General features: G+C 41.6%; 1 protein-coding gene across 5 annotated transcripts in view; it reads right to left on the minus strand.

Annotated features, from left to right (window-relative positions):
* KCNAB1 (potassium voltage-gated channel subfamily A member regulatory beta subunit 1) overlaps positions 1–26122 on the minus strand; it is a 414948-nt gene that overhangs the window by 223776 nt on the left and 165050 nt on the right. The window contains exon 1 of one of the 5 annotated variants that reach the window (XM_025374906.1): positions 20886–21419. The exons of 3 other annotated variants lie outside the window; for them this stretch is intronic. In XM_025374906.1, the coding sequence (XP_025230691.1) occupies positions 20886–21106 (221 nt within the window). In that variant the 5' untranslated portion in view covers positions 21107–21419. Of the gene's footprint in view, positions 1–20885; positions 21420–26122 lie in introns of those variants that run through there. One more of the 5 variants, XM_025374904.1, reaches the window with a different exon arrangement.

The raw sequence follows: 26122 nt of genomic DNA on the forward strand, positions 1-26122 counted from the left end.
AGCCAGGCTGGTCTCAAACTCCTGGTCTCAAGTGATCCACCCGCCTCGGCCTCCCGAAGTGCTGGGATTATGAGATATCTGACATAGCCACAATGGGCATTCATACTTACACATTTTGGGGAAATTTTGTTGGTTTTAGCATATGAAAAGTCTCCTTCTTACTGAAACTCTCAATAGTTCATTTTTCATGCGATTTAAAACCTCTGGGAACATATCTTCTTCAAGATAAGGATGTAGCCTTGATTTCTGTCTTAAGTTTAATACCACGTCTTCCACCAGAGGTGATGGTTTATGTTAATGTGGTCACAATACCTGTCGCCTACTTTACTCAGCAATAGCATCCACACTGCCAGTCATCTCATAAACCAATTTAACACTGCAATTGTGCAAGTCAGTAAGCTCTGCTCATTCTAATAGCATCATGTTCCCATAGCTACTAATGCATTTCAAGGCAAGGTTGGGGGAGCACACGGCAGTTTAAAATTATAGATAACAGGAGAACTAAAAGTAACATAAATAAAATGTGTGATGAGTAGGGTGCTCCAAAACTGATTGCTGCCCAGGCAGGGACATGCAGCTTATGAATGGATAGCTGTCAACAGGCTGCAGAGACTTTCTACCCAGTAAAACGAAGGGACTCAAGGGCACACTGCACTATTCGCAGTCAGTAAATGGGGCTGAGGAAAGAGTCAGGAGTAACAAGTCACAGTTGTATTGATGTGCCCCTGAGCCCCACACCAGAGGTTTAGAATAACTTCCTCAGGAGCACCTTTGCTGCTTCTTTCTCTCACACACCAGCCATCTTCCTAAGGCATCCTTCATATTGGACCACTCACTCAGTGCTAAAGAATATGCAATGACTCCCATTGTCTTTCTGATAGAGGCCAAATTCCTCCTGTGGAAGCTTGGGCACCCCTGGCCGAGGTCTGCGCATGGGTGCAACTTGTCATACTCCCCATGCCTCTGCTCCAGGCAGGCTGGTCGTCCCTCTACTTCACACAGCCCACCTGCTCTCCCCGCTTCACTCACCCACCATCTATCCTTCAGTGGTAGGACCCAACCTCCACCTTCTCCCTGAAGCCTTCTTGATAACTCTCTGGTCAAAATTCATCTTTCCCTTTCCTATTTTCTCACAACACATACTCTTGCCTTAACTTGTCAGGGTATAAACATCAATTGGTTTTATTTTTCCTACTCACAACTTTCAACGCAACTTCTTGGAACCCTCTCTCTCTTTTCCACAAGGTGATACCTTCCATCGAGCCTCTGTTAGCTCAATTCCATTACGTTTAAATCACTTTTCTTAAAACACGTTCTAAGATTCAGCCCTGCTGCTTTTAACATGTTGACCTCACATTTAATTCATATTTCCATCTGTTTCCATCCCTGACCCTACCCTAATCCAGTGCTACTGGCACATAAAAGCAGGAGAAGAAGCGGGGAGTCTTCTGCTCCTCAAACACCATCTACTCTTTCACTTGCACCTGCTTCTGATGTTGATCCAAGAAAATGAGGAAAATGGAGAGGAGTCTCCTTTCTGCTCTGCCTGTGGAGAGTTCCAGTCCTCCCCACATATGGGCCGTCATTGCTGCCCTGGCTCATTTTCTTGAAGCTCAACAGTGGATGCTGGTGGACAATTCTTAGGAGGTAGGACCCTTTATGAGATAAGCTGATAGCTTTTTGTTTGTTTTGTTTTGAGATGGAGTCTCGCTCTGTTGCCCAGGCTGGAGTGCAGTGGCGCAATCTCAGCTCACTCACTGCAAGCTCCGCCTCCCGGGTTCATGCCATTCTCCTGCCTCAGCCTCCCGAGTAGCTGGGACTATGGGCGCCCGCCACCCTGCCTGGCTAATTTTTTTTTATTTTTTAGTAGAGACACGGTTTCACCATGTTAGCCAGGATGGTCTCGATTTCCTGACCTCGTGATCTGCCCACCTCGGCCTCCCAAAGTGCTGGGATTACAGGCGTGAGTCACCGTGCCCAGCAGTTAAGCTGATAGCTTCTTATCATCTCCTCTGGTGCATATCCAACCTGTCCCACCCAGAAGTCTGTAGCTTGGAAACTCATCTCTTTGGGCTCAGTGTTCAGGGCCTGCAGGACCAATCAGGATCCTGTTTTCACACTTCTTCATACTTCATGCCTTTGCCCCATGTCACACCACCCACCTCTCTTCTGACCCTTCCTCCACACCCTAACAGCAGCCAGTGGCTTGAAAACTATCAAGATGGCATTCCATCACCATCTTGGATTTTGAGGATGTTGTACAGTCATGGCAAGTTTTATAAGTGATTCTCTTGGAGTCTCCCTGTTGGCTTGGGGGCAGGGAGAGAAATACCCCATTCTCTTGAGGAGAATTAGTGAGGGGAGAAAGACCACTGCACTACTGCACAAAGAGGCCTCTCATTCTTTCTCCAGTTTGCTTCTTTATATTAAATTGGCGAAGTAGACGACGGAGATGGTGCCAAGATTGATTCCGCTGAAATCTCATCACTCAACAACCCCTGTTGGAGGCACTTGGCAGCTGTGTGAACAGAATGCATAGGACTAATCTCACTCCCTGAATAATAGAAAACATTGCACTAGGCACTTGGCTTTCTCTTTAGTTCCTAGAATTGTGAAGGCCCGCAATTCTAGAATTCTAGAATTCTAGAACTAATTCTCTTTAGTTCCTAGAATTCTTCTGCCCCTGCAATCTCTGGCTTGTAACACTTGATAATCAGGTTGATCACAAAGAGGGCAGCAGGACTGAGGACTGCCAGCCTTTACATCACTCCTTTTGTAAGCATATGCCAGATCTTTCTTTAATGCTGATCACAAAGATTGTGTGAGCTGGAATCCATGGTTTGTAACATTCCATTTGATATATTATTTTAATTTTATTGGGCAATCTACTTTATATTGTCTAACATTGTTCTCGACTCATTTAAGCAGGTAAATTTTGTCTCCCCAATAAAGGTAAAAACTGAAAGGAGTAGCATTCAATATTTCTTTTGCTTTATGCAGAAACCCTACCATGGTGCTACGCACAAACAGATAAAAACTAGATTTGTTGACTTGAATGGAACATGAACAGCATGGGCTTATAGGCCCTGAGAGCCAGTGCTGGCATCTGTGATGGCTTCCCACTGCCACATAAAAGCTAGAGAGGGCTGAGGCCTCTGTGGTAAAGATAACTGCAGCCTCATTCAGGCTAATAAAGCTGTATCTACATGATACTCAATATTAGTTTTGTTCATCAAAAACTTAGATAAGTCAGATTTAAAATTCATATTTCCAGTGTCAGAGATATAAAACACCCATATGATTAGGTATTTGCTTTTTATTAAAAAAAACTGATATATTGTTTATAACTCAGTATGGAGCCAGAGAGAAGTAGGTAAGACAAGAAAAAAGTAAATTTCTAATACATTTCCAGATGAAATGTTTGATTTCCAGTTTTGAAATTGGAAGGATTATTTTTTCTTTCTAGAAGAAGAAAAAGCACGAAAAATAAATAATGGGCCCCCAATTAAAAGGGAAAATAACTTTTATTGAAAATCTGAAAGCTAATGCTAATAAATTATTAGTAAAGTGCCAATTTTTTATTTTTATATTACATATTTCCTAAATTCTAATCTTCCATCATTTGAAAAATGCACCATCCATTTAAAAATAGCTGTTCAGAACAAAGAAACATGATGACAAAAATTCTGATGCTTTCTAACGTTAACATGATAAAACTAAAGTGTCAGAATGCTAAAGTCAGTGCTGTGCTAAGCCTTCCACTCAATCCTCTTAACAACTTGTAAGACAGACACTCTCATGATCTACATTTCACTGATGAAAAGCTTGGCCAGCATCAAGAACATATAAGTGGCAGTGCTGGATTCAAACTCAAGGCTAAGCACCACAGCGGACAGCCCCAGAAGAGAAACTCCATATGTGAGAGAACTGCATCATTATCATCATGGGCTTAGCTACAGCTTCTCACTATTTCCATCCCTGCCTCCACAATTCAAGCCACCATTGTCCTCATGAACTGACTATACACTGTTTTTTATTGACCTCTCAGCTTACACTTGTGCCCCTATAGTCTATTCCTCACCAAGAAACCCGAGCAATCCTTAGGAAGCCAAAGTCAGATAATATCACTCCTCAGCTCAAAATCCTGCTCCATCTCACCCAGAATAAAATGAAAAGTCCTCACCATGGCCCACAGGGCCCTCAATATCTGGCCCATTCTAACCTTAACATTCTCTTGATTGTTCCTCAGATGCACACTTGGGCCTTTACACTTGCTTTTTTCTCTGCCTGGATTGATCTTCTTGCAGATACTCAGAAGCTCACTTGCTCACTTTCTTCCAATCTATGACTGAAAGTTATCAAATAATGTCCCCTGCCCAACCTCTTTCAATAGCACCCTCCACAACTTTCCACCTTTTGCCCAGCTTATCTTCATAGCAAGTATCACCTCCTGACATGCTAAACATTGTTTCTTTTTCTCCTCTTCTACAATATAAGCTTTTCAAAGGCCAAGGCTATTTTGTTCACTCCCTCATCCTCAACACCCAGAACAGTGCCTGGCACAGAGTAGGTGCTTAGGGAATGTTTATTGAATGAATCAACTGACTCCAAATCATATGGTTAAGAATTCATGGCTGGGCGCAGTGGCTCACACCTGTAATCCCAGCACTTTGGGAGGCGGAGGCAGGCAGATCACGAGGTACGGAGATCAAGACCATCCTGGCTAACACAGTGAATTCTCATCTCTACTAAAAATACAAAAAAAAAAAAAAGTTAGCTGGGTGTGGTGGCGGGCACCTGTGGTCCCAGCTACTCGGGAGGCTGAGACAGGAGAATGGCGTGAACCTGGGAGGCAGAGCTTGCAGTGAGCCGAGATCGCTCCACTGCACTCCAGCCTGGGTGACAGAGCGAGACTCCGTCTCAAAAAAAAAAAAAAGAATTCATATCTATGAGCATGATGCTCAGAGACTATATTCTGTACAGCCTTATTTTACTCTGAAAAATCAAAATTAAATAGGAAGAAAGTTTGAATAACAATAGTTTAGTAATGAGACAGACCTGTCCTGTAACTCCTGCTCCATTGTAGTTGGCATGATGACATTTCAGTAATAATATGGTCAGTTGACAGCCTCCCATTTACACATCTGCACCTTCCTCGGCCCAGAGATGAAGTGAGCCACCTTGGGTTCTCCTCCCTCAGAGGGGAAATGACAGCACCAGAATGATTTCACAGCCCTTAATTTTCTTTTTACAGTTGGTCCTGCACTACCAAACTCAACTTCAATTTTAATAAAATTCGCTCATGTTCCAGCTCTAACTGGAAAAGCAATTTAATCATTCTTTTGAGAAATAAGTGTACTGGCAAGGGGAACTTTTTAACCTAATAAATCATTTTCTTTTCTTGTGGAGGGAGACCAACAATAGAAAGAAAATGATGAAAAGAATCCAAACTTAAGAAGTTCTCTGTTTTCATAAAAATAATCTCTTCTGTTCTAAAATCAAATCAGTATAGTCTCTGAATGGCTAAGTCTGGAGACTCATGTCTCTTTGCAGTATGAAGCATATGTCCTCATCTTTGTCTCCATGCTTTGGCTGGCTGGTTTCTATCTTGAAATGATGCCTGAATTGTCCTTCCTGCTCTCCTCTTCCATCTCCCAAAATGTACACGAAGCAAGTAAGAATCTTAGGTCAATAACTTAGGTAGCAAGACAAACAACATGTTAATATTTTTCTATGAATTAACTTAATTTCAACCCAGGGGCTCCCTCCTACCAAGCCAACAGGAAATTTAATTTTTAGACAATATTAACTCCCTCACCACTCCTTCCACACTGATGCTGCTGAGATTGGGCCAAGGTCCCCAGGTCTTAGACTCTTAAGTGTCAGGGAATTCTGTCCATGTTTACCACATGATTATGGATGATTCTGCCCATCATTGGTCATGTGTCTATAGCTGTTCCAGATCACATGTTCCTCAGTTCTGCTGCTTTCCAGCCACACCAGGGGCTTCACAGACCTTGGGAGAGGTTGGAAATCCCTAGCTGGGGATCCAGTCTCTCCACTATCACAGGGCCATGTCCACAGGGCCATCATGTGCCTTGGACGTTTAGGCACAAGGGAGCAAGGCTTATGGGACTCACAGACTTTACACCGAACCAGCAGAATCTCACCTTAACCTGGGAAATGCCTTTTATTTCAAACCTGACTCTCTGTAATGGACTTAGACATCTGGGAGCCAAAAACACACTTTCTGCAAATAAGAAAGCATAAGCTACTTGCTTGAATGTAGTCAAGTGAAGAGATGCAGGGAGGAACACCACATGTTAATATCTTCAAATGGCCTCACCAAACTGGAAACCGGAGGATCCCATCTTTGTTCATGCAACCTAGAAGAAAAGGCTGTAGCTCTTTGCAGGTCCAGGTGAATGGACTTGGAGTTGGGATTTCAAGTGGCCCTGCTGCCTAGGCCTGGACTATTCTGTCTCCTGGCTACTGCAGCCCTTGAAAAAAGGCCAGAGTGACTGAACATGCCACACAGGGAAGACTCAGCTCTGTCTGTGCACCACATCTGCTCAACATTCAAAATCCATGTTATTCTAAGAGTTTTGGAATAGTTATATCACTTTTGCTAATTGATCAATACTAACCTGTAATATCAATATAAATAACATGCCCCCACATTATAGCTTCCAAACAGATACTCTCTTTTTGTTACTTTATCTGTTCACTACTTTCAGGAATACAGTTTTATAAGCCATGTTGCTTCCATCACCCCCTCTTTGTAAAGGATCAAGTGATAACTCAGGAATCGCTACCTTACGCTGACCCACATTCTGAGCAGACCAACAAAAACAAAGACTCAAGAAGTCCCTGCACAATTCTCTCCCCAGGACCCCGCACACAGCTCCACTCTCTCTTTTGCAACAACCTAGACAATGACCAGGAAATGTTTCTTGAGGACATGTGTGCTCTTTAGCGTCTAAACAGTAGGACAAATTATTACAAGCATCTTTGATTCCTGTCTCTGTTGGTTTTACATTTCTTTTCTTTTATAACCTGTGCAAAGTTGACAGCCACCTTAAATCATTTTCTGGAACAAGGCTGGGTGTAAGTAGATATAACAGAAATTATGTACAACTATTAGTTTCCAGTCATTACGGCAGAATAATTTGGGGGACAGCAAGGTTGGTCAGGCTCTTCAGTAACCAAGGTCAAGAACAGATAGGATTCCTATTTCCAAAGGAAAGAAGCCCATCATGAATGTGAAGAGAAGTCTCATAGAGAATTAAGCCTGCACTGGAAAGCAAAAGGGTTGTATTGTAATGCAATCCCACAGAAGACTTTGAAGCTTATGAAAACTGGATCACTCATGCATCCATTCATCCATCCTACAAACCTTTATTGATCACCTACAACATACCAGGCCACCGTGGTTAAAACAGGAATATTTTGGAGCCATGCACATACAAAGCTAAATAACAAGACCTACTGCAAAGATATCATATGTTCAAAGAACTTAATTTTTTTCTTGTCTCTTTGTCCCATTCTATGCTGATACTGATATTAATGATAATTTTAATGGATAGTAATTGGTGCTTCAGATATATGGTCGCTTGCAATTAAGAAAACAATCTTGAAACTCTTGAAAAAGATTACCAAGTCCATCTTACAGACACTGGTAGTAAAGACAAAGCAAAATAAATTGATACTAGAGTCCCTTTAGCTACTATGCCATGCTTCCACTGAGCCATTCACCCCTACGACCTCATTTATGTGTGCAGCTTAGCACACATCACACACACATTCACATACTCAATATAAATGATGGGCTAAATACGTAGGATAAATACTTGCCATAAAAATCACCTTCAAAACATCTATTACTTCTTTAAGCTTGATATTAATTTACCTATTAACACCTGATGATGCATTATTCCTCCCTTGAGGCAGATTTCTAATAGCTTGAACTGCCAAAAACAAAAAACCTCAATGGCTGCTGAACCTTCCATTAGCCTTTGGATTCTGGCATCAGTCCTAAGCTCTTTAGTGCATGTTCTTTGTACCACCACACTGCTCCAGTCCTGCCTCTGCCCTGGTTTTCTGGGCTGAGTAATTATGGGGGACATCCCACTGCCACATGCCAACGAGGGAAATTAAAACCTTGTTCAGAAACGTCATTTGCCAATATTATATTCCTTTTAATCCTGAGTCACTATTGGTATAAACATACGCTGGTCAGTATAACAGAAAGTAGGCCAGAAGCTGTCTGAACTTAGAATTGAAATCAAAAGTCCAATAATTTAGACTACATAATATACCATTTAGTTCTGTTTAAGTTGTGCCTCAGCTGCTGTAACTTAAAATGGGCATAACATTGCTTGCTACCCCCTTTCAGAGTTTTTCTCAAGGATAAAACTAATAGTAGTTAAACTATTCAATCCCTTGGTTTGGATGTTGACATGAGGTAATCAGCATAAATAATGATTTTACTGGCAAAGAATGTTAGTCAGACATTCTGATAATTAGCATTTGTCTTTTGTCAAACCCTGTCCCCAAGGTATTTCTATCTCAAAATAAGTAGAGACTGTACTAATATCCTTAGCATGAATAGCAACAATCAAAATGATAAACTAACATTTTACAAATGTTCTATTTCTAAAACTAATCATTATTAAAGGCCAAATACTTCTCAGTGATACTGTCACGTGACAGTACTGCCTTTCTGCTAAGAAGTGAAATTGTAAAACACTAACCTCATCACATTTGCTTCATTAATGGTCATCAATGACTTGTAATCAGGCAGAATCCATCTGCAGAATAAATATGCAGACTTCGATTTGCTTATTTTTCTTTTCTGCTGTCAATATGAACCAACATTGTCATTGTTGTATTTGCATTAGGCTCAAGCAAAATGTCTTTTCTAAGTTAGAATACAGACCCTGGTGATAATAATTTGGAAGGCAGCAAGGGTAGGTCAGGTTCTTCCCCTTACTATCCTCGATGTAGTACTAGAGGGACTTGATGTGCACTGTTCACTCTAAATACACTGCCCTGCCTATATAAAGATGACGCCACCTAGTTGAAAGTGCATGTGGAGTTACCTAGCCCTGTGAGGGGTTCTAGAGCAATATCCTCCTGTCCCTATTTTAGAATGACTTCCTTCACTATTGCATTCTAACCCATGCTTTGCTTCCCAGACTCTATGTCAGGGTGGTAGCAGAGTTCACAATCAGCAAGGTCCCCCAGGGGCCATTTCCTCATTTCCATCTTATTCAAGTATGGTGTCTCTTACAGCCTCCAGGAAACAGTATCTGGCCACAAGAAATTAAATTATAGGCAAAGGTTGAGTTTTAACTCTTGATTCTCCTGATTTCTGAATTCCAAGAAAACCCTTTTCCTAACTCACTTTGATTTGTAACCACTAATATTTCTCCCCAGATGTAATGCAATCTGGTACTTTTGCTTGTGTGCCAGAAGACAGTATATAGACTTAAATGATTTGAAATCAAGAGTATAACCTTCAAAGCCCAGTATTCTAGGGAGTGATAGGAGAGCTGTAGGTCTTTGGAAAGAACCAGGGAACACCCAGGTGTTGGTGTGTGAGACAGAACTTCACAGAGGTGAAACTGCATCAGATTTAAAAGATTTGAAAATGTGTGTCATAATAAACTCCTTCTTTTCTCCTCCACAACACTGCTATGACAATGTGAACAAAGCAGGGACAGCGTGAGTTTTATGGAAGGGTTAAGGTCTATTCTGTGATGTGAACAGAGCCTCCCAGATGCACTGGGAATGCGCTGCTTCATCTCCCATGATCCGAAGTGCTAGAAAGAAGTTCTATTCCTGTATCTCACTGATTACAGTCATGAAATTTGGAGGTAGATATATTTTTTAAGTCATGAGCATTTTAATTACAGCTTGGTCTTTGTGGCTCTCCATTGATTTTCAATTAATATTCGCCCCTTAATCTAGTTTGTACTTACTTAGGTCTTGGTAACAAAAAAAGAAAAACAACAACAACAAAAAAAAAGCAAAAAGAGATACTCCCATAGGTGTTGGTGAGGGGCTGAGGGAAGCAGAACAGATTCAGATAGTAGCTGCTGTAATATTAATTGCAAAGGCCAAGACTTTACCAAACTGTAGCCACACAATGTAAATGAGAGTTTTATTTCTGATTCAAAACCCAAGCTGTAGCCTTACTCAGAGAAAATCCCCACCATACAGCATTTCCAATGATCCCATTATTCTTTTTGCTGGCTTGCTTCACCTGAACAAGTCTTACATTCTAGAAAAAGTGATGGGGATCTGATGCTAGATACTTTAGGGTTCCTTTAACTCTCCCCTCTCCCATATAACACTTTTTGCATGATATGGGTGGCAGGCTGTATAATGGCCCATGAAAGACGTCTATGTCCCAATTCCTGGAACCTGCGCACATATTACCTTCTATGGTAAAAGGGACTGTGTAGGTGGAATTAATTAAGGATTCTGAAGTGAGGAGACTTTGCTGGATTACCCAGGTGGGCTCGATGTTTTCACAGCAGTCCTTTAAGAGGCAGGCAGGAGAATCGAAGTAAGAAAAAAAGATGTGAAGACAGAACTGGAGGTTGGAGTGATGTGCTTTGAAGATGGAGGAAAGAGTCAAGGAATGCGGGCAACCTCTAGAAGCCGAAAAAGCCAAGGAAGTGGATTTCCAGCCAGAAGCCTCTGGAGGAAAGGAGATTTGCTGACACTTTAATTTTAGACTTTGGACCTCCAGAATTACAAAAGAATACTTTTGTGTTAGTTTAAGACACTAATTTTGTGAAAATCTGTTATTAACAGCAAGAGGAAACTAATACAGTGTGAAATTTATAGCTTTGCTTCTTAAGGATACTTGCTGTGCCCCCTTTTAAAAAATCACCTCTTGTTTTGAAACAGAACCCACAGAAGGTCCTGCTGAAGCCCTCAGGAAAAAATATCAGGTGAAATTTGGAGTTCTCTGGCAAATGTCCACTTGTTTTTCTCATTAAGGAATTATCCCGAACTTTTATGAACTAAGATCCAAGCCTCCTGATTTCCAAAAGATCGCTTCTGGAGAAACTGTATTTGAGCGAAAGTGAAACCTTAAACTCCTTCCTTGGAAATGAAATATAAGCCATTATTGAGTGAGACATTGTATGTTAGACCATGGCTTTCCCAACTCCTTCTTTCTATTTGGGTCTCTTTAGAGTAGCAGTTCATTTATTTTCTCTTCATTAAAATGAAATAAATATGTTCTTCATCAAGATGAAACCTTCTGAAATCAGGCTGCTAAGATTTCTTCTGAGCATTTTCAGTTTTTTAAGGTAAATGCACAGACACCATCATGCAGATGTGCTTGTGCATATACAGGTAGGAAATTGAGTAGTGAGTCAAAAGGTTTATTTTCCTCAAATGCCTCAGAGGAATTCTTTGCTGATTCTTGAGTTGAGAGAGAGTAGCATTCGTTAAAGCCATGTTATTTACGCAGTTGATTTTTATAACAAGCTTGTTGTGGTCTCAGGCCAGACATTTAAAAAAAAAAACAAAACACAAAAACCTAGTTTAAAGAGGAAGCTAATGGAAAAGAGGAAGCTTATTAGCATGTGTACCTCAGGAAAAATCTTGCATTTCTTATATAAGAGCTCTGTTAAACCAGATGGACTTTCCAGTAGATGCGAACTAATCACGAGGAGCTCTGTGCTTGTAATTTCTGGAGTTGAGCCCCTCCATGGGCATTCTCCTGGAAGATGTTAATTACCCATACAGAAAACTTTTCTTGTTAATCATAGAAGTCATATACAGTTGCATTTATATTTAAACCTCCTATGTTAAAAATAAATTCTCTATAAGAATATATCAAAAAGCAAATTAATCACAGTACAAGTTGTTAGCTTTCCTACCTGGATACTCAACTGTCATTGAAACCTATGTGTCAAATTTGGCCTTTTCATATTTCTTTAACCCAAGAAACTTCAACTGTCGCCATTATAATTTTTTGAGTTGATATCTCATAAGAATTGCTATGTGTCAGCATAGTCATCCCCCATTACTCTAATAAATAGGTCAGGATTTTTTTAATGTTTTACAGAAATTGTTTCATAGAATGATTCAAAACATGAAAAACATTTTTTTTTCTTCTAAAACAGGAAGCATGACCAGGGCATGCAGGCAAAAGGACATAGCATGTTTCTGTTATTAGGCAATCTTGCTATTCTATACTGAAAAGTCTAGACTTTGACTTGGAATTGTATCCAGCACTGAATGACTCAAAGAAGAGGTATTCATCATGTAGAGGGTTTGAATGAGAGTTGTAGTTACAGTTGGGAATCAGAAAATGAAATCTAGGAGAAAACGGCTGGAACCATTCTGGAAATTAGGAAGCTGAGTCGTAGTAATGGTTTTCAAGTACCACCAACCATATGAGGCAGAAAATTGTAGTTAGCTCATTTTCATGTCAACAGAGGACAGGACAAGAAGTTATCCGTGCAGCTTTAAAGAAGCCGAGTCAACTGCAAAGAGGAATTTTGTGATGGGGAAATATTTTTTGACTCTTGGATGGTTTCGTAGTAGAACAGTCAGGCCAGATCTGATGAAGACGTGCTAGGATGAGAATGGGAGAGAATCTCCCTCCCCAGGTATCAGAAGGAAGTGGGAGTCCTCTGTATGCCACATGTGCCTCCCTTGTCTTGTTGCTGTGCCCTTGGTTTCTTGTTTTTCAATCTTTTATACTCATTTTCCTCCCTGACTTGACTGTTGGAGTCCAGGCAATAGACAACAATTCTGAAAACCCTCACCTTATCACTTCCTCTGAGGACTTTAGAGCTTAATGAATGATTCCGATTCTCAAAAAGAAGAGCCAAATTTTTTCATGACTGCTGTGAAAGATTACACAATATTTCTTCAGAGGCCTTTACAAGTAGTTGCTGCACAGTGCAAATTGGAAAAGCAGGACAGATTTCTCATGAGGGCTAGACCAGATGGCCTGTGTGAATGCTCTCAGAGTCCTCCCTAGCTGTCGATTCCAAGAAAAAAAAAATCACTGCTGGGCTTCTGTTTTGGTTTCCAATCTGGGTAAATGAAAATCAACCTGCAGTAAGGAATTTTAAATGTATTTTGATTTTGACTTTCAGGAGCAAGCTTTCAAAGTAATCTCTAAATGCATGCAGGAGAGTTAAGTATGTTCAGCACAGAATGCCCAAATGAGCATTTCCTGTCCAGTGTTGACATGTGGCATTGTTCAGTCATATGTGCCCATGGTTTTGTAGATCTCTTCCTGAGAAGCCGGTGCTTTAGCCACTGTGATGCTAAGCACGCTATCATCTGGAAGTTGATTTATGTCCAACTTGAGAATATGTATCAGTGGAGAGCCTCTGTGGCAGCACTGTGGGGTCCTCACAGCTCTGCAGGAGATAGAGAAAGCTGGTCTGGCTCTCTCAGCACACAGCATGGCTTTGCTTCTTCCAGAGATAAGAGCTTGGGCTCCAAATTGTGCATATGTAGAGAAGGGGATTGTCCTGTCTAGAAGTGTTTCATGTGCTGTGCCTCTTTCCTGTGTTGAAAAATGGGGCCTACCCAAGAAGCTGCAATGTGGAAGCAAAAGGAGCATAAGGAACTCTGCCCTTGGAGTCAGGACCTCAGTTTGGCCTTGTGCCTCTGCCCAGCTTACTGGGTAACTCTGATGAAGGAACTAGCCAATCTGTATAAAACAAAGTGAATGGCTGGGTACGATGGCTCACGCCTGTAATCCCAGCGCTTTGGGAGGCCGAGATGGGCGGATCACGAGGTCAGGAGATCAAGACCATCCTGGCTAACACGGTGAAACCCCGTCTCTACTAAAAATACAAAAAATTAGCTGGGCGTGGTGCCGGGCGCCTGTAGTCCCAAGTACTCGGGAGGCTGAGGCAGGAGAATGGCATGAACCTGGGAGGCAGAGCTTGCAGTGAGCCGAGATTGTGTCACTACACTTCCAGCCTGGGCGACAGAGTGAGACTCTGTCTCACCAAAAAAAAAAAAAAAAAGTGACTGTACTACATGGCATCTTAAGTTCCCTCACCAACCATTGCTAACTCTCTTATTTCTAGTGATCACATAGTATTACTAATTCTCAATATTGAAATGAAAATTTAAAGAACTTTTGCCTTGAATTCTTCAGACTCAATCACTCTATTTCTCATTCTTAAAAACGTGAAAAACTGGTTACAAAAATGTTTTTAAGCATACAATATGATTAACTTGCAACATCAAATCTTCTTATGATGCCTAATAGCTATTTATCTGAATGGCTTTGACATTCTTCAAGAAAAAAGTATGAATTAATTGATGCTTCTGAATTCTTCTCGTAAGAGAGTTTTCTCTCCTAAAAAAGTTTTTAAAGGATACTCAAAGCAATTAAGAGTCCTATATTTTGATCAAATTCACTGAATCCAAATCTCATACTGTTCATAAAATGATGTACTGAAGACAGACTACGAATTTGATGAAAGAAATTTTAAAAATCAAAGTGAAATTTAGGAATCTGGTTTTCCTTTTGAATGTGATGGAATTTTTTTCTCCTCTCAGAACATTTCTCAAATTACCATAATGTTTGCAGAATTTTTTAAAACAGAATTTCTTTAAAATAAGTATACTTCTAAAGAGGATCATTGAGTGGATGTGGGATTAAGGACTCCATGTGTAACAACCAAATTGAAGATTGCAGCTAGAAAACTGGCCATTTCCGGAAACTCTTCAGACTCCTTCACGTGCACGTGCGCACATGCGTGCACGCACACACACACACACACACACACAGCCCCACAGCCCCCACACACACTTCCAGAACCATAGAACTGGAACAATGTTTGCGTAATAACTTCCAGGAGGCTCCCTCCCCTCCTACCATTTTCTCACCATCCCATGGATGCCAGACTTCTGACTGCTGCCTTGCAGAGGTGGAATAAACTCTATGAGATTGAATCAGCAACTAATTTTTAGGAAGGCTTCTCCACCTCCCCATTCTCACCATTTTACTTTGAGGCAGAGAGGAAAGCCCATACCCATGGGTGTCAGTGGAAATGACAATGATATTCTTTACCAAAAAACAATAACAAAAACCAAAAATAAACCAAGCAATTTGGCATTTCAAATAACCAAACTGCTCTTTTTTTCTGGACTAAAATCAAATATTTCTGTTTGAAACACAGCCACAGAGCTGACTCTCCTTTTCCTCCTCTTCAGCCCACCTATTTCCTCCCACTTTTCCCCATACGGAGACTTGCATGCACACACACACGCACACGAGCACACACACGCACACACACACACACTAAGTGCCTTTTACATAATGGGCTGACAAGATTGATCTTTCACTTGAATTGTTTTAATTCAAAAACTACCCACCATTCGTGGGAGGTAAAGAATGGTGACTGTGACATGTGCTTTAATAAAGAGGCTGTGAAAGGAATGGCATGGGAAAGGCATCTGGTATCTGGTCTGAGTCTTTTGCATACAGTCCTGACTCTCTATAGGAAAACAGAGAGTGCCATGGAATTTAACATAAATTTTCTTATTCCATAGCTACAACTCTTAGATTTTTTGCGGGGGGAACAACTGCCAGATTAATCCTTTCTTAACAGAACTTTGTAAGCAGACATCTTGCTTAAAAATCCTTACCAGTCCCTCCATTGCTGATGTTTCCTCGTGTCTAAATAGCTTACCCTCCATGGAGCCATATTCCAATCTCTTTTTACCACTACAAGATTCTTTCTCACCACTTCCCTGTATAAACCCTCTGAGTCGGGTGGGGGGGTGGGGGAAGCCAACCTCAATACATACTGTATTATGCCATTTATATTCTTGAAACAATAAAGTTATAGAGATGACTTGAAAATTAGTGGTTACCCAAGGTTAGAAATCGGAGAAGAGGGAGTGAATGTGGTCATAAATGCATAGTATGAGGGAGCTTTGTGATGATGGAACAATTTTGATTGTTCATTGTGGTGGTGGTTACACAAATCTATACATGTGATAAAAAATACATAGGCATATAACATGCAGACAAAAATGAATACATGTATAACTGGTAAAACCGGAATAAATCCTACAGATTGTACCAATCCATATGGATCATCAGTTTCCTAGTTTTGCTATCATGCTGTCGTTAAGCAAGATGTTTACCACTGGGGAAATTAAGGGCATATGGAAATTCCCTGTACTTCTTTTCTGTGCAAATTTCTGTGAATTTATAATTATTTCAAAAACAATTTTAATGGTAAAGTGTAGTTAACTTAAAAAATGGGGGAAAAATTGAAGTTTTTAGTGAAATTACAATGAAATTGGGCCCATCATATTCCAATTGTTCTAAAACTAAAATAACAATTTCAGAATGAGGAGGAGGAAGGTTACCAGTACAAAAGTGCTCAATTCTGAATGACAGAAACTCTGAGACCATGTCAAACACTGGTAGCTGGATCATTCTAAAAAGTTATTTAAAAAAACAAAAACCAGGCCGGGCGCGGTGGCTCAAGCCTGTAATCCCAGCACTTTGGGAGGCCGAGATGGGCGGATCACGAGGTCAGGAGATCGAGACCATCCTGGCTAACACGGTGAAACCCCGTCTCTACTAAAAAAAAAATACAAAAAACTAGCCGGGCGAGGTGGCAGGCGCCTGTAGTCCCAGCTACTCGGGAGGCTGAGGCAGGAGAATGGCGTGAACCCGGGAGGCGGAGCTTGCAGTGAGCTGAGATCCGGCCACTGTACTCCAGCCTGGGCGGCAGAGCAAGACTCCGTCTCAAAAAAAAAAAAAAAAAAAAACAAAAACCAAACCAATCAAAGAAGCGAAAACAAACCAATGTGCCTTAACTTCTGTTCGGAATGATTTGCTCTTCTTAGGATGAAAGGTTCATGTATATACCTACATCTATCATGTGAAAAATCGATCATGTATGGTAGTGGAGTGTACACCAAACTAACACAGTGTAATGAAATCTGAGATTAAAAATAGACACAAAAATAGAACAAAGGAACTTTCATGCACTAACAAAGCACAATTATGAAACTCTAAGAGTGAAAGGATGAAGAGAGTTTGGTTAATGGGTACAGACATACAGTGATATAGAAGAAATAAGTTCTAAAGTTTGATAGCAGAGTAGAGTGACTATAATGAACAATAATGTATTATATATTTCAAAATAGCTAGAAGAGAGGACTTGAAATATTCCCAACACATAGAAATGATAAATACTGATGGTAATGGGTTCCCTAAATGCCCTGACTTGATCATTACACATTCTACACATGTAATATATAATATCACATGTACCCCATAAATATATACAAATATTCTGTATTGAAAAAAAAAAAACCTCTAAGGAAAGGAAAAACCCTCTGAAGTCCTGTGTTATTTACCTACAGGATAGTCCTCAGTATAAACATTAGGTGGGATCTTGTTCTCTTGGGCTGACAGTAGCTTTGGAATGCCAGAATGTTCTAGTAAATTTTTTTTGTCTTCCACCTTCAAACAATAACCAGTTTTATGCAAGATTCTTACACAGTGATGGTGTGAATATAATAGTGGCTTTAAGCATTTTATTCTTGCAGAATTCAGATGTTTTGCACAAGTATACATTAATTCTTTCTAAAATCCCAGTTTCGTTAGTTATTGATTAATGGGTGGTAACCATAGGCTGTTATATTAGTTGGCTTTAAAAGTCATAAGGCATTGTATAAGTAGAAGGCATTCTACCTATTTATCAGGGTCACAAGTAGGTCCTCAGCTGCCAGGTAGCACCATATACCTTAAAGAAGTCTCTAGGATAGCAAAATGGGTGGCAGACATAGGCACAATTACTCACGCCCGAAGATGCAATCATTAATTCTGGAACTGAAGCAGAGTTGGGAACTTCAAAATGGATCATAATAGACAATCGTATTATTTGTTTGTTTGCTTGTTTGTTTTCTTATTTATGGTCTGTTTCCTCAACCTGTACATAAGCCCCAGACTTCACCTGGCTTCTGCACATTTGCATACCAGTTGAGTGAGTTTCCTGATATAGAATAGGTGCCCAATAAATATTTGTTGACTATGCTGAATGGATGAGTACCTCTTCATTAAACAACATTGCTGTTTGACAATTTTTGAGTTGTAGACCATTTTCAAATTCTGTTGAAAGCAGTAAACCCTTTCCTCAGAAAAATGCACAAAAAGACTTTTTAAAAATCTTCTATTGGATTTATGGATCCCCTTTAAAGCTCTGCCCATGAAAACCATTTTCAAGGATGAAATTGTGACCACAATTAGCCACTAACTTTCCATTTTAGTTATTTCAGGCATTCTCCAGATGGCTTACCTAAACCAATTATCTTCCCTATTCTATGGCATTATTTTTGTATTTTCTGCTATTTGTTATCATTAACAAATAGTCCATATATGCACATTATATTTTAGCTAAAACAATGTAAAAATGGATAATTTAGCTAATAAAAGTTACTCCTATCATTTTGTATAAAGTACATAGTTAGTCTCCTTCCCCTTTTAACCCTAAGAAGCTTGGTGTACATTTGGCATAATTTCATAATCTCCTTCATAAAGGTCACTCAGAGTAGAATCTGAAACAGAAGAGTAAGTCACATTCACACACACAGGCAAACCTCCTGACTGTTATAGATGGAGTGGCTTGGAATATGAGCACAGGTGAAGAAGAGGCATCTTGTTTGGTTACCTTAAGAAACAAAGTATACTGAAGACCCCAGATGGCTAACTTTTTGTTAGAGAACTGTCTTTAGTTGTCAGTAATGAAAGGTGCCCAAGTGAACCTTGCTCACACCCTGAGCTTTTGGGAAGCAGAGAGTTATCACTCAACAGAGTTGAGCTGTGCCACCAGAAAAACCTTAATACTTTAAAGGAAATCTCCTGACTTCCGAAGGCCTTCATAACAGCAAACTCTTCCAACACAATCATCAAGCAACTATGAAACTCTGCCTCAAGAAATTAGTGATCTTACTTTGTATTTCTTCTGATTTACAGAAAGAAAGTTCACAGCTGCTAAAGTACTAGAGGTCACAATTTAAACCACCTTCTGTGATCTGCCTTAACCCTGGAGGGTCCTGTTCCTGGGGACCTTGCCCAGGAAAGCAGCTGCTCATCTCCATCTCAGTAGTAGCTGACATGCATGCAGAGCAGGACTGTGTCCACAGGGCAGGGGCTGTGTGTGTGCCCCAGCAGCAGCTGTAGAAAACATCAGTGGACTCAAGACTACAGTCTCATTTAGAGAACTGTCATTGTGGTGCCCCACTCTCTCCATCACAGGGATGTCAGGAAAAGCAAAGCCACTTACATAGCTGGTGCTTCAATGAGTCAGGCTGCTTACATTTGTACTGTAGCTGGGGCAAAAAGAGCTTTAGTTAAGCTTGTTTTGCTTTTTCCCACCCAAGGACGTTTTTTCTTAATGGCTCAAACATATATCAAAACAATAGTGCTTGATGTTTGTGCAATGAGAAACTTTCCTGTAACTCTGCAAAGAAACTTTTTTCAAGGGCGACTTTTATAAAAATAGGTTTAAATGCTTTATTTCAGCAACACCACATGAGAAACACAGTGTTGCCTATGCATTATTTTAATTTAATTAACTTCATCCTATCCTAAAACCTGATTCCTAACAAAGACAAGAGTTAGTTAGATGTAGATAATTAACAAAATCATATCTACAAACTGAAGTAACCAAAGTTTTTGGAAGATGTGTTGGTAGCTTCTCTCCTCTACATTCACAAACACTTTTAGAAACTAGAAGCAGAGTAGTTTTACAGAAATAAAGTCAGAGGGACTTGGTACAAAGCAAATGTAATGAGGAGGCAGGAGTCACATAATTGAATAATGAAATTTTCTACTTATCAAATGTAAGTCATGCCCCATTAGACAGAGCATCCACTATTACCAGGATGATTCCAACTATGGAAAACAGCACAGAGGATGCGGAAGCTTTAAAATTTATGAGGAAACTAGTAGAACTGCAACAATTTACATTTTCTCCTTATTTCACAAGGTCTACATTTTATTTGAAGCAGTATTTAGGCTTAAATATGGCAGTATTCAATCTAATTTACCATTGTAGGTGGTATTTCCTGCAAGAAAGCTTCTTTAAAAAGCTTTCTATAGCATTTGTTAACTTGGTCTTTCAAAAGAAAAATAAGTTCGGGCGCGATGTTTTAATTCTGTAATCCCAGCACTTTGGGAGGCCGAGGCGGGCGGATCACTTGAGGTCAGGAGTTCGAGACCAGCCTGGCCAACATGGTGAAAGCTCTTCTCTATTAAAAATATAAAAAATGAGCCGGGTGTGGTGGCAGGCGCCTATAATTCCAGCTACTCAGGAGGTTGAGGCAGGAGAATCGCTTGAACCCAGGAGACTCTGTCCCAGGAGACAGAGCCCAGGTCGTGCCACTGCACTCCAGCCTGGGCAACAGAGCAAGACTCTGTCTCAAACAAAACAAACAAAAGATAAAGAAGAGAGCAGTACTAGATGGGAAACTATTTCTGATAGTATAATCCCAGAAACTACAGTCTTTATCATAAAATAGAACAAACACATTTGCTATTGAAAAACTATCCTGATCTAAATACCAGTTCCAGCAGTTGTGTTTTTTTTTCTGGGTACTGAAATGTACATAGTTCCTAAGATGTTCATAGGACTTTAGAATTATACAAAATGGGCCACATTTTAAAAAATCTTCTACACACACAACCACCCTGGGTTTATCCATCCCCCTAAGGAGCTATTTTAGAAGCACCTGAGAATTCTGAAGTGAGCAACCCACTGATGAGTAAGTCACTTTTCAACACCGATGGGCTGTCTCCACTGCACCTGTATAGAACCTGGATACCCGGCGCGGAGGGAATCTTACACGCATACCTATATTTCATGCCAGTCTGCTTTGCGGTGGACTCTTTGAGAGAAATGTGATGCTGAGGCGTGAAGGTCCCCAGGCTGCGCGCGATGATAGCGACCGTGCGGAATTTGGCCCGGGCTGCGTTCACCACATTGGGGGCGGTGGAGCTCTGCTTGCTTAGAAGTCGGTCCTCACCATTCCGACTCTTCAAATTGTGCTCTGTGCAGGCTATGGAGACTTGCATTGCTTCCCCAGGCAGCGCACGGTCCCTCTCAGAACCCCAGAACACAGGCAGTCACGAGAGGCTGAGCAGCTGGGGGGATTCCTGCTTTTCTTTTAAGCCCTCCTTGCTCCCCCTTCCTGGGGATGCCGTCAGAGGAGTCCTGGCGGCTGACTTCCGAGTCAAGCCCACAAAGTGGCACAAGGGGCTGCGATGCCGGAAAGAGTCCCGGGGACCCAGAGAAGTAAACAGACGGCCCCGAAGTTGTCACAGCAGCTGGAGGGAGAATCAGGCTTGCAAATCTTCCCGGGCTGTAATCTCGGCTGATTAAACAGCCAAATCCATGCAGTGGGGAGGTTTTTACAGAAGCCTAGAGCTGAGCATTCATGGTGACTGCATGCAGCCCTTCGCGGAGCCGGTCCGCGGTGTCTGAATGCGGGCTCGCTTCTGGGCGATGGCTCAAATCAGCGCAGGCTTACCGCAAGATGCGCCGCCAGCATCCCCTGGACCACAGGCAGGATGCTCAACTGGCGCGCGGAGCATCCCAAGAAGCAGCTAATGGCAAGCGGGTCCCCGCGGACTGGTGGTCTCCATCCACTCCGGCTGTCAGCTCCCTCCCGCCTCCGCTCCGGGAGGACGTGGGGGCTCCTCAAGACCCCTCCCCACTCATTCTCGAGCAAAAGCCTGGGTTACTGAGCCTGCACCGACACGGGTTTGCAGCTGCAAGGAGCAGCAGGCAGGTCCCTTTAAGGAGCTCTTTGCCTTTGTGTGCGATGGGAAGGCAAGGATCACTTGCACCAGACTCTTGCTGTAACGAATCGGGAGAGTTGCTCCATAAAAAGGGGCTCTGCCCAGACTCAGACCAAATCTGCTGCAGCACAACAGTTGGAACTGGGGGAAGACAGAGAGGGGGTGCTTCTGCCGCGGAACACGCCAGGGAATTAACACGTGAATGCTCTGTGACTGGCTTGCTGAAACACAGCTCGAAATCCCTTTTATTAGCCTTGTCAGAGTTCCTTTCCTCTCTGCAAGTTATTTCTCAAGCAGATAAGTTTGAAGTTTCCTGAGATGCCACAGTGCAGATTTTTTGGAATCAACTCTGCTAACTTACTGCAAAATTTATTCTGGCTACCAGAGGAGGGACTGGGATGGGGGAGGAGCAGCAATCCAGCACCACCCAGGAGGGTGCTGCACTAGGTGTGCAGCAGGTCCACAGCACCACCCAGGAAGGTCCAGGCATGTGGCTGAGACCACATACACTGCCCATTCATCATCTGTGCCCAGCTATGAGGACAATCACTATATCCTATCTCCAGGTCAGGTGGGCAGTAAGACATCCCTGGGGACTCTGAACCCACATGAGGCAGGAATATTTTCTGATTTGATGTCAGGTGCAAAGCAATTCCTCAATAAATGTGACTGAACCAAACTAAGCATCAATTGGCTGGTAATTTACTTTCCATTTGAAATGTATGGAAACCAAATCCTCTCGCAGATTTACTTACAATAAAATTATGGCTTCTGCAAAATCAGCTTTCTAAATGTGGTTCCCAACAGACACTGCTGTCAAGCAAAAATAACCAGTATTTAACTCAACAGTATTTCTGAATGCCATCACCGTATTAGTCAATGAAGACCAATATGGAGAAAAAAGGAAGCACTGTCCCCCTCCTCAAGGAACAGGCCATCTGGGAGGGAAGGACAAAATATTCAGCCTTAAAGGGTCTGACTAACAATGTTGGAAGGCATATTATGACATATCTGAATGGGTGGCACGGACACTAAGTACACTAGAGAAAGTACACTGGAGAAAGTTGTTCATTTTGATTCATTGCCCACACTTCTACAAAGTCCCTGACTTTACTTGTTTCTGGGCCACAAAGATGTGGCTGAAACAGAAGCTGGGCCCTCAAGAAGCTCATGGGTGCCCAGGCGACCCTCCTAGAAGAATGAGACTTTACCTGGGACATGAAAAATGGGTTGAATTTGATTAGCAGGAGAGGAAGAAGGCAGTGATCCCAGGAGTTGCCAGGTGTGGACAGGACACACTATCTATGTGATTTAAAAAATAGCTGGTCTGGCCATTTCTTCCCAACTAAATTAAACTGTAGGAATAAAATTTTCAAGTAGAATATGTGCCTGTGTTGCGTTCTATTCCAAACATGAATTTAACATTTTATAACCTGCAGATAAGATTTAAATCAGATTACAGAACCTCATCATTCACTCTCCACAACCTTCCCACTGTTTACTTTAAAAAATAAACATATTGACTAATGTTCAGTGATTGAGAAGTAACTTTAGAATGAGTGAGTGTTGTGGGAAGGAAAAAATAAGTCTGGGACCCCTTCTTGTATGCTCAGCTCTGAGGGAGGAGTACTTGAAGCATGTCTTTACTCCCTGGACAAACAACAGTGGGCAGAGAGGAAGACAGATCATTAGAACCTTTATTTTTTCACACTCAGCCGGCTCATCAGAGATGATCAATGTGAATTGGGAAAGAAGTCAAAATGAGAAGAGGAAGAAGTGGGAGGAATCAGAAGGAACAGCTCAGAAAAGGAAAAAAAATAAAGCAGTCTGGGAGGCGAGAGACAGTGAATGAATAATCATCGGACCAGAGGGGTCAGGAGCCAGGAACTTCAGCTTGGACACTGGCTGAGCGGGAGGAGATGTGTGGGTGGCTCAGAGATGAGGTGGAGTGCTGTCAGTTCCACAGGGAGGACAGAAGACCTTGAAGGTCTGGACGCTGTAAGCTGAAGTGGCTTTCAGCCTTGCCAAGAACTAGCAGAGCAATGCCTGAAAGCATAACCAACAGCAGAACAGGGAGTAGGTTATCAGAATGAAACATGCAAGGCAGAGTGCCTCTTAGTCACCTTTTTATCCCCCATAGGACCAAGCAGAGTGCCTTGTGCATAGCAGGCCCTCACTCTATAAATAATTGAGAGAAGGAGATAAGAAAACAAAGAAAGGAAGAGGGAGGAAGAAAGGAAGGAAGGTAGGTGGATGGGAAGATGCCATATTCTTGGATAAACTTGATTCCTTAAAAAAAGAAAGAAAGAAAATCCTGCACGTTCTAGTTTAAGCACAGCCAGCTCACTTGAAAGGAGTGTATAATTGCCCCACATTCATGTCTGCACCTCTTGTGTGTAGATGAGTGTCCCAGCCTTTAGGACATGCCTTAAAGAAAATCAAAGACCTGAGGCCAGAGGATGCTCACAGTGCCAGTCTCTTTCTGGCTGCCCACAGTGCACCTTTTCAGATCTGACACCACATGGGCATTCTGACTGCCAGCCAGCAGCTTGGTGGCTTCCCCCAGCCATGCTCCCCTTCCCAGCGTTAATGGTGCAGTCGGTCTCAGGAGCCCAGATATTAGATAACGCTTGGCTGAGAAAATGCTCATTCTTAATAAGTTTGTGCTAAGAGGCCACATGCCAATTAGACTTGGAATATATATTTTTTCATTGTCACATCATAAGATCGGGAAAAGTCTTCAGTGTTATCATTTCAGGTTTCAGTAAGACCCATAAACATAGATATAGATGTAGGTGTAAATATAGATATAGATATTGTTTTCAACTGGCTTGTGTTCCCTCCAAATTCATGTATTGAAGCCCTAACCCCTACTACCTCAGAATGTGATTGTATTTTAAGATAGGACATTAAAGAGGTAACTGAGGGAAAGTGAGGTCATATGAGTGGGCCCTAGCCCTAACCCAATGTGACTGGTGTCCGTATAGAAAGAGGAGATTAGGACACAGATATGCGAAGCCCATGGGAAGGCACAGGAGAAGACGACTGTCTATCAGCAAAGGACAGAAGCCTCAGAGAAAACCAATGCTTCAAGTACCTTGATCTTGGACTTCTAGCCTCCAGAACGGTGAGGAATTAATTTTCTGTTGTTTAAGCCACCTAGTCTGTGGTTCTTTGTTATAGTAGCTATAACAAATTAATACAGATATAGACATAGTTTGTTTTTACTTTAATTCTTATATCATTGCTTGCAAGAAACTGTTGGAGCTCACTGATGAAGGTGCCTCTAAAAGTTACTAGATCATGATAACTATCATTATTATTCCACCCTAATGCAACCTATATACAAAGTTGTATTTGGAGCTTTTTTTTTTTTTTTTTTTTTTTTGAGATGGAGTCTCCCTCTGCCACCCAGGCTGGTGGCTCACTGCAACCTCTGCCTCCCGGGTTCAAGCAATTCTCCTGCATCAGCCTCCTGAGTAGCTGGGATTACAGGTGTGCACAACCACGCCTGGCTAATTTTTGCACTTTTAGTAGAGACAGGGTTTCACCATATTGGCCAGGCTGGTCTCAAACTCCTTACCTGATCTGCCCACGTCAGCCTCCCACAGTGCTGGGATTATAGGCGTGAGTCACCGTGCCCAGCCTGGAGCTCTTTTTTGGAGCACATTGTATATAGGATGTATAGAGTGAATGATAATGATAGTTATCATGATTTAATAATAAAGTGCTTGAAAATCACCTCTTCTTGTATCAAAAGCCACCATATAGAGGCTTTATTACTTTGTGAAATTGATTTCCTCTTGTTTTGTGGATACACTGGGGTAGTTTTTTTAAAAAATAGATATGGAGGTTGCAACATTGCACAGGGCCAAATAATCACTTACTCTTACGCTTTGCCTGAGTCTCAGCTGGTCCCTATTTGTTATGTAACATGTGGAATTCTTTGGCATTAATGTCTCCCATATTGGGTCATGGTGACAGAGCTGGTTAGGAACAGATCACAGGCTACATAGCTCATATGCCAATGCCCTGTCTCCTCATGCTCATCTTAGAGTCTTCATGGTAACTCAAAGGACTTTAGGGTGTAGAGTCAGCTGGAGTTGGGTGTGAATCCCAGCTCTACTCTGCCCCTCCTTCCTGTGTGCCATTGAGCAGGATACTTAGCCTCCCTGAGCCTCAGTATCTTCAGAGAGATAAAATAGTGCAAGAACATGGTTCTCCAGGAAAGGTGCTATCATTATCAACTCCATTCTACAGATGAAGAAACATGACACTTAGAGAAGTTAA

Source organism: Theropithecus gelada, chromosome 2 (assembly GCF_003255815.1).
Source record: "Theropithecus gelada isolate Dixy chromosome 2, Tgel_1.0, whole genome shotgun sequence".
NCBI lineage: Eukaryota > Metazoa > Chordata > Mammalia > Primates > Cercopithecidae > Theropithecus > Theropithecus gelada.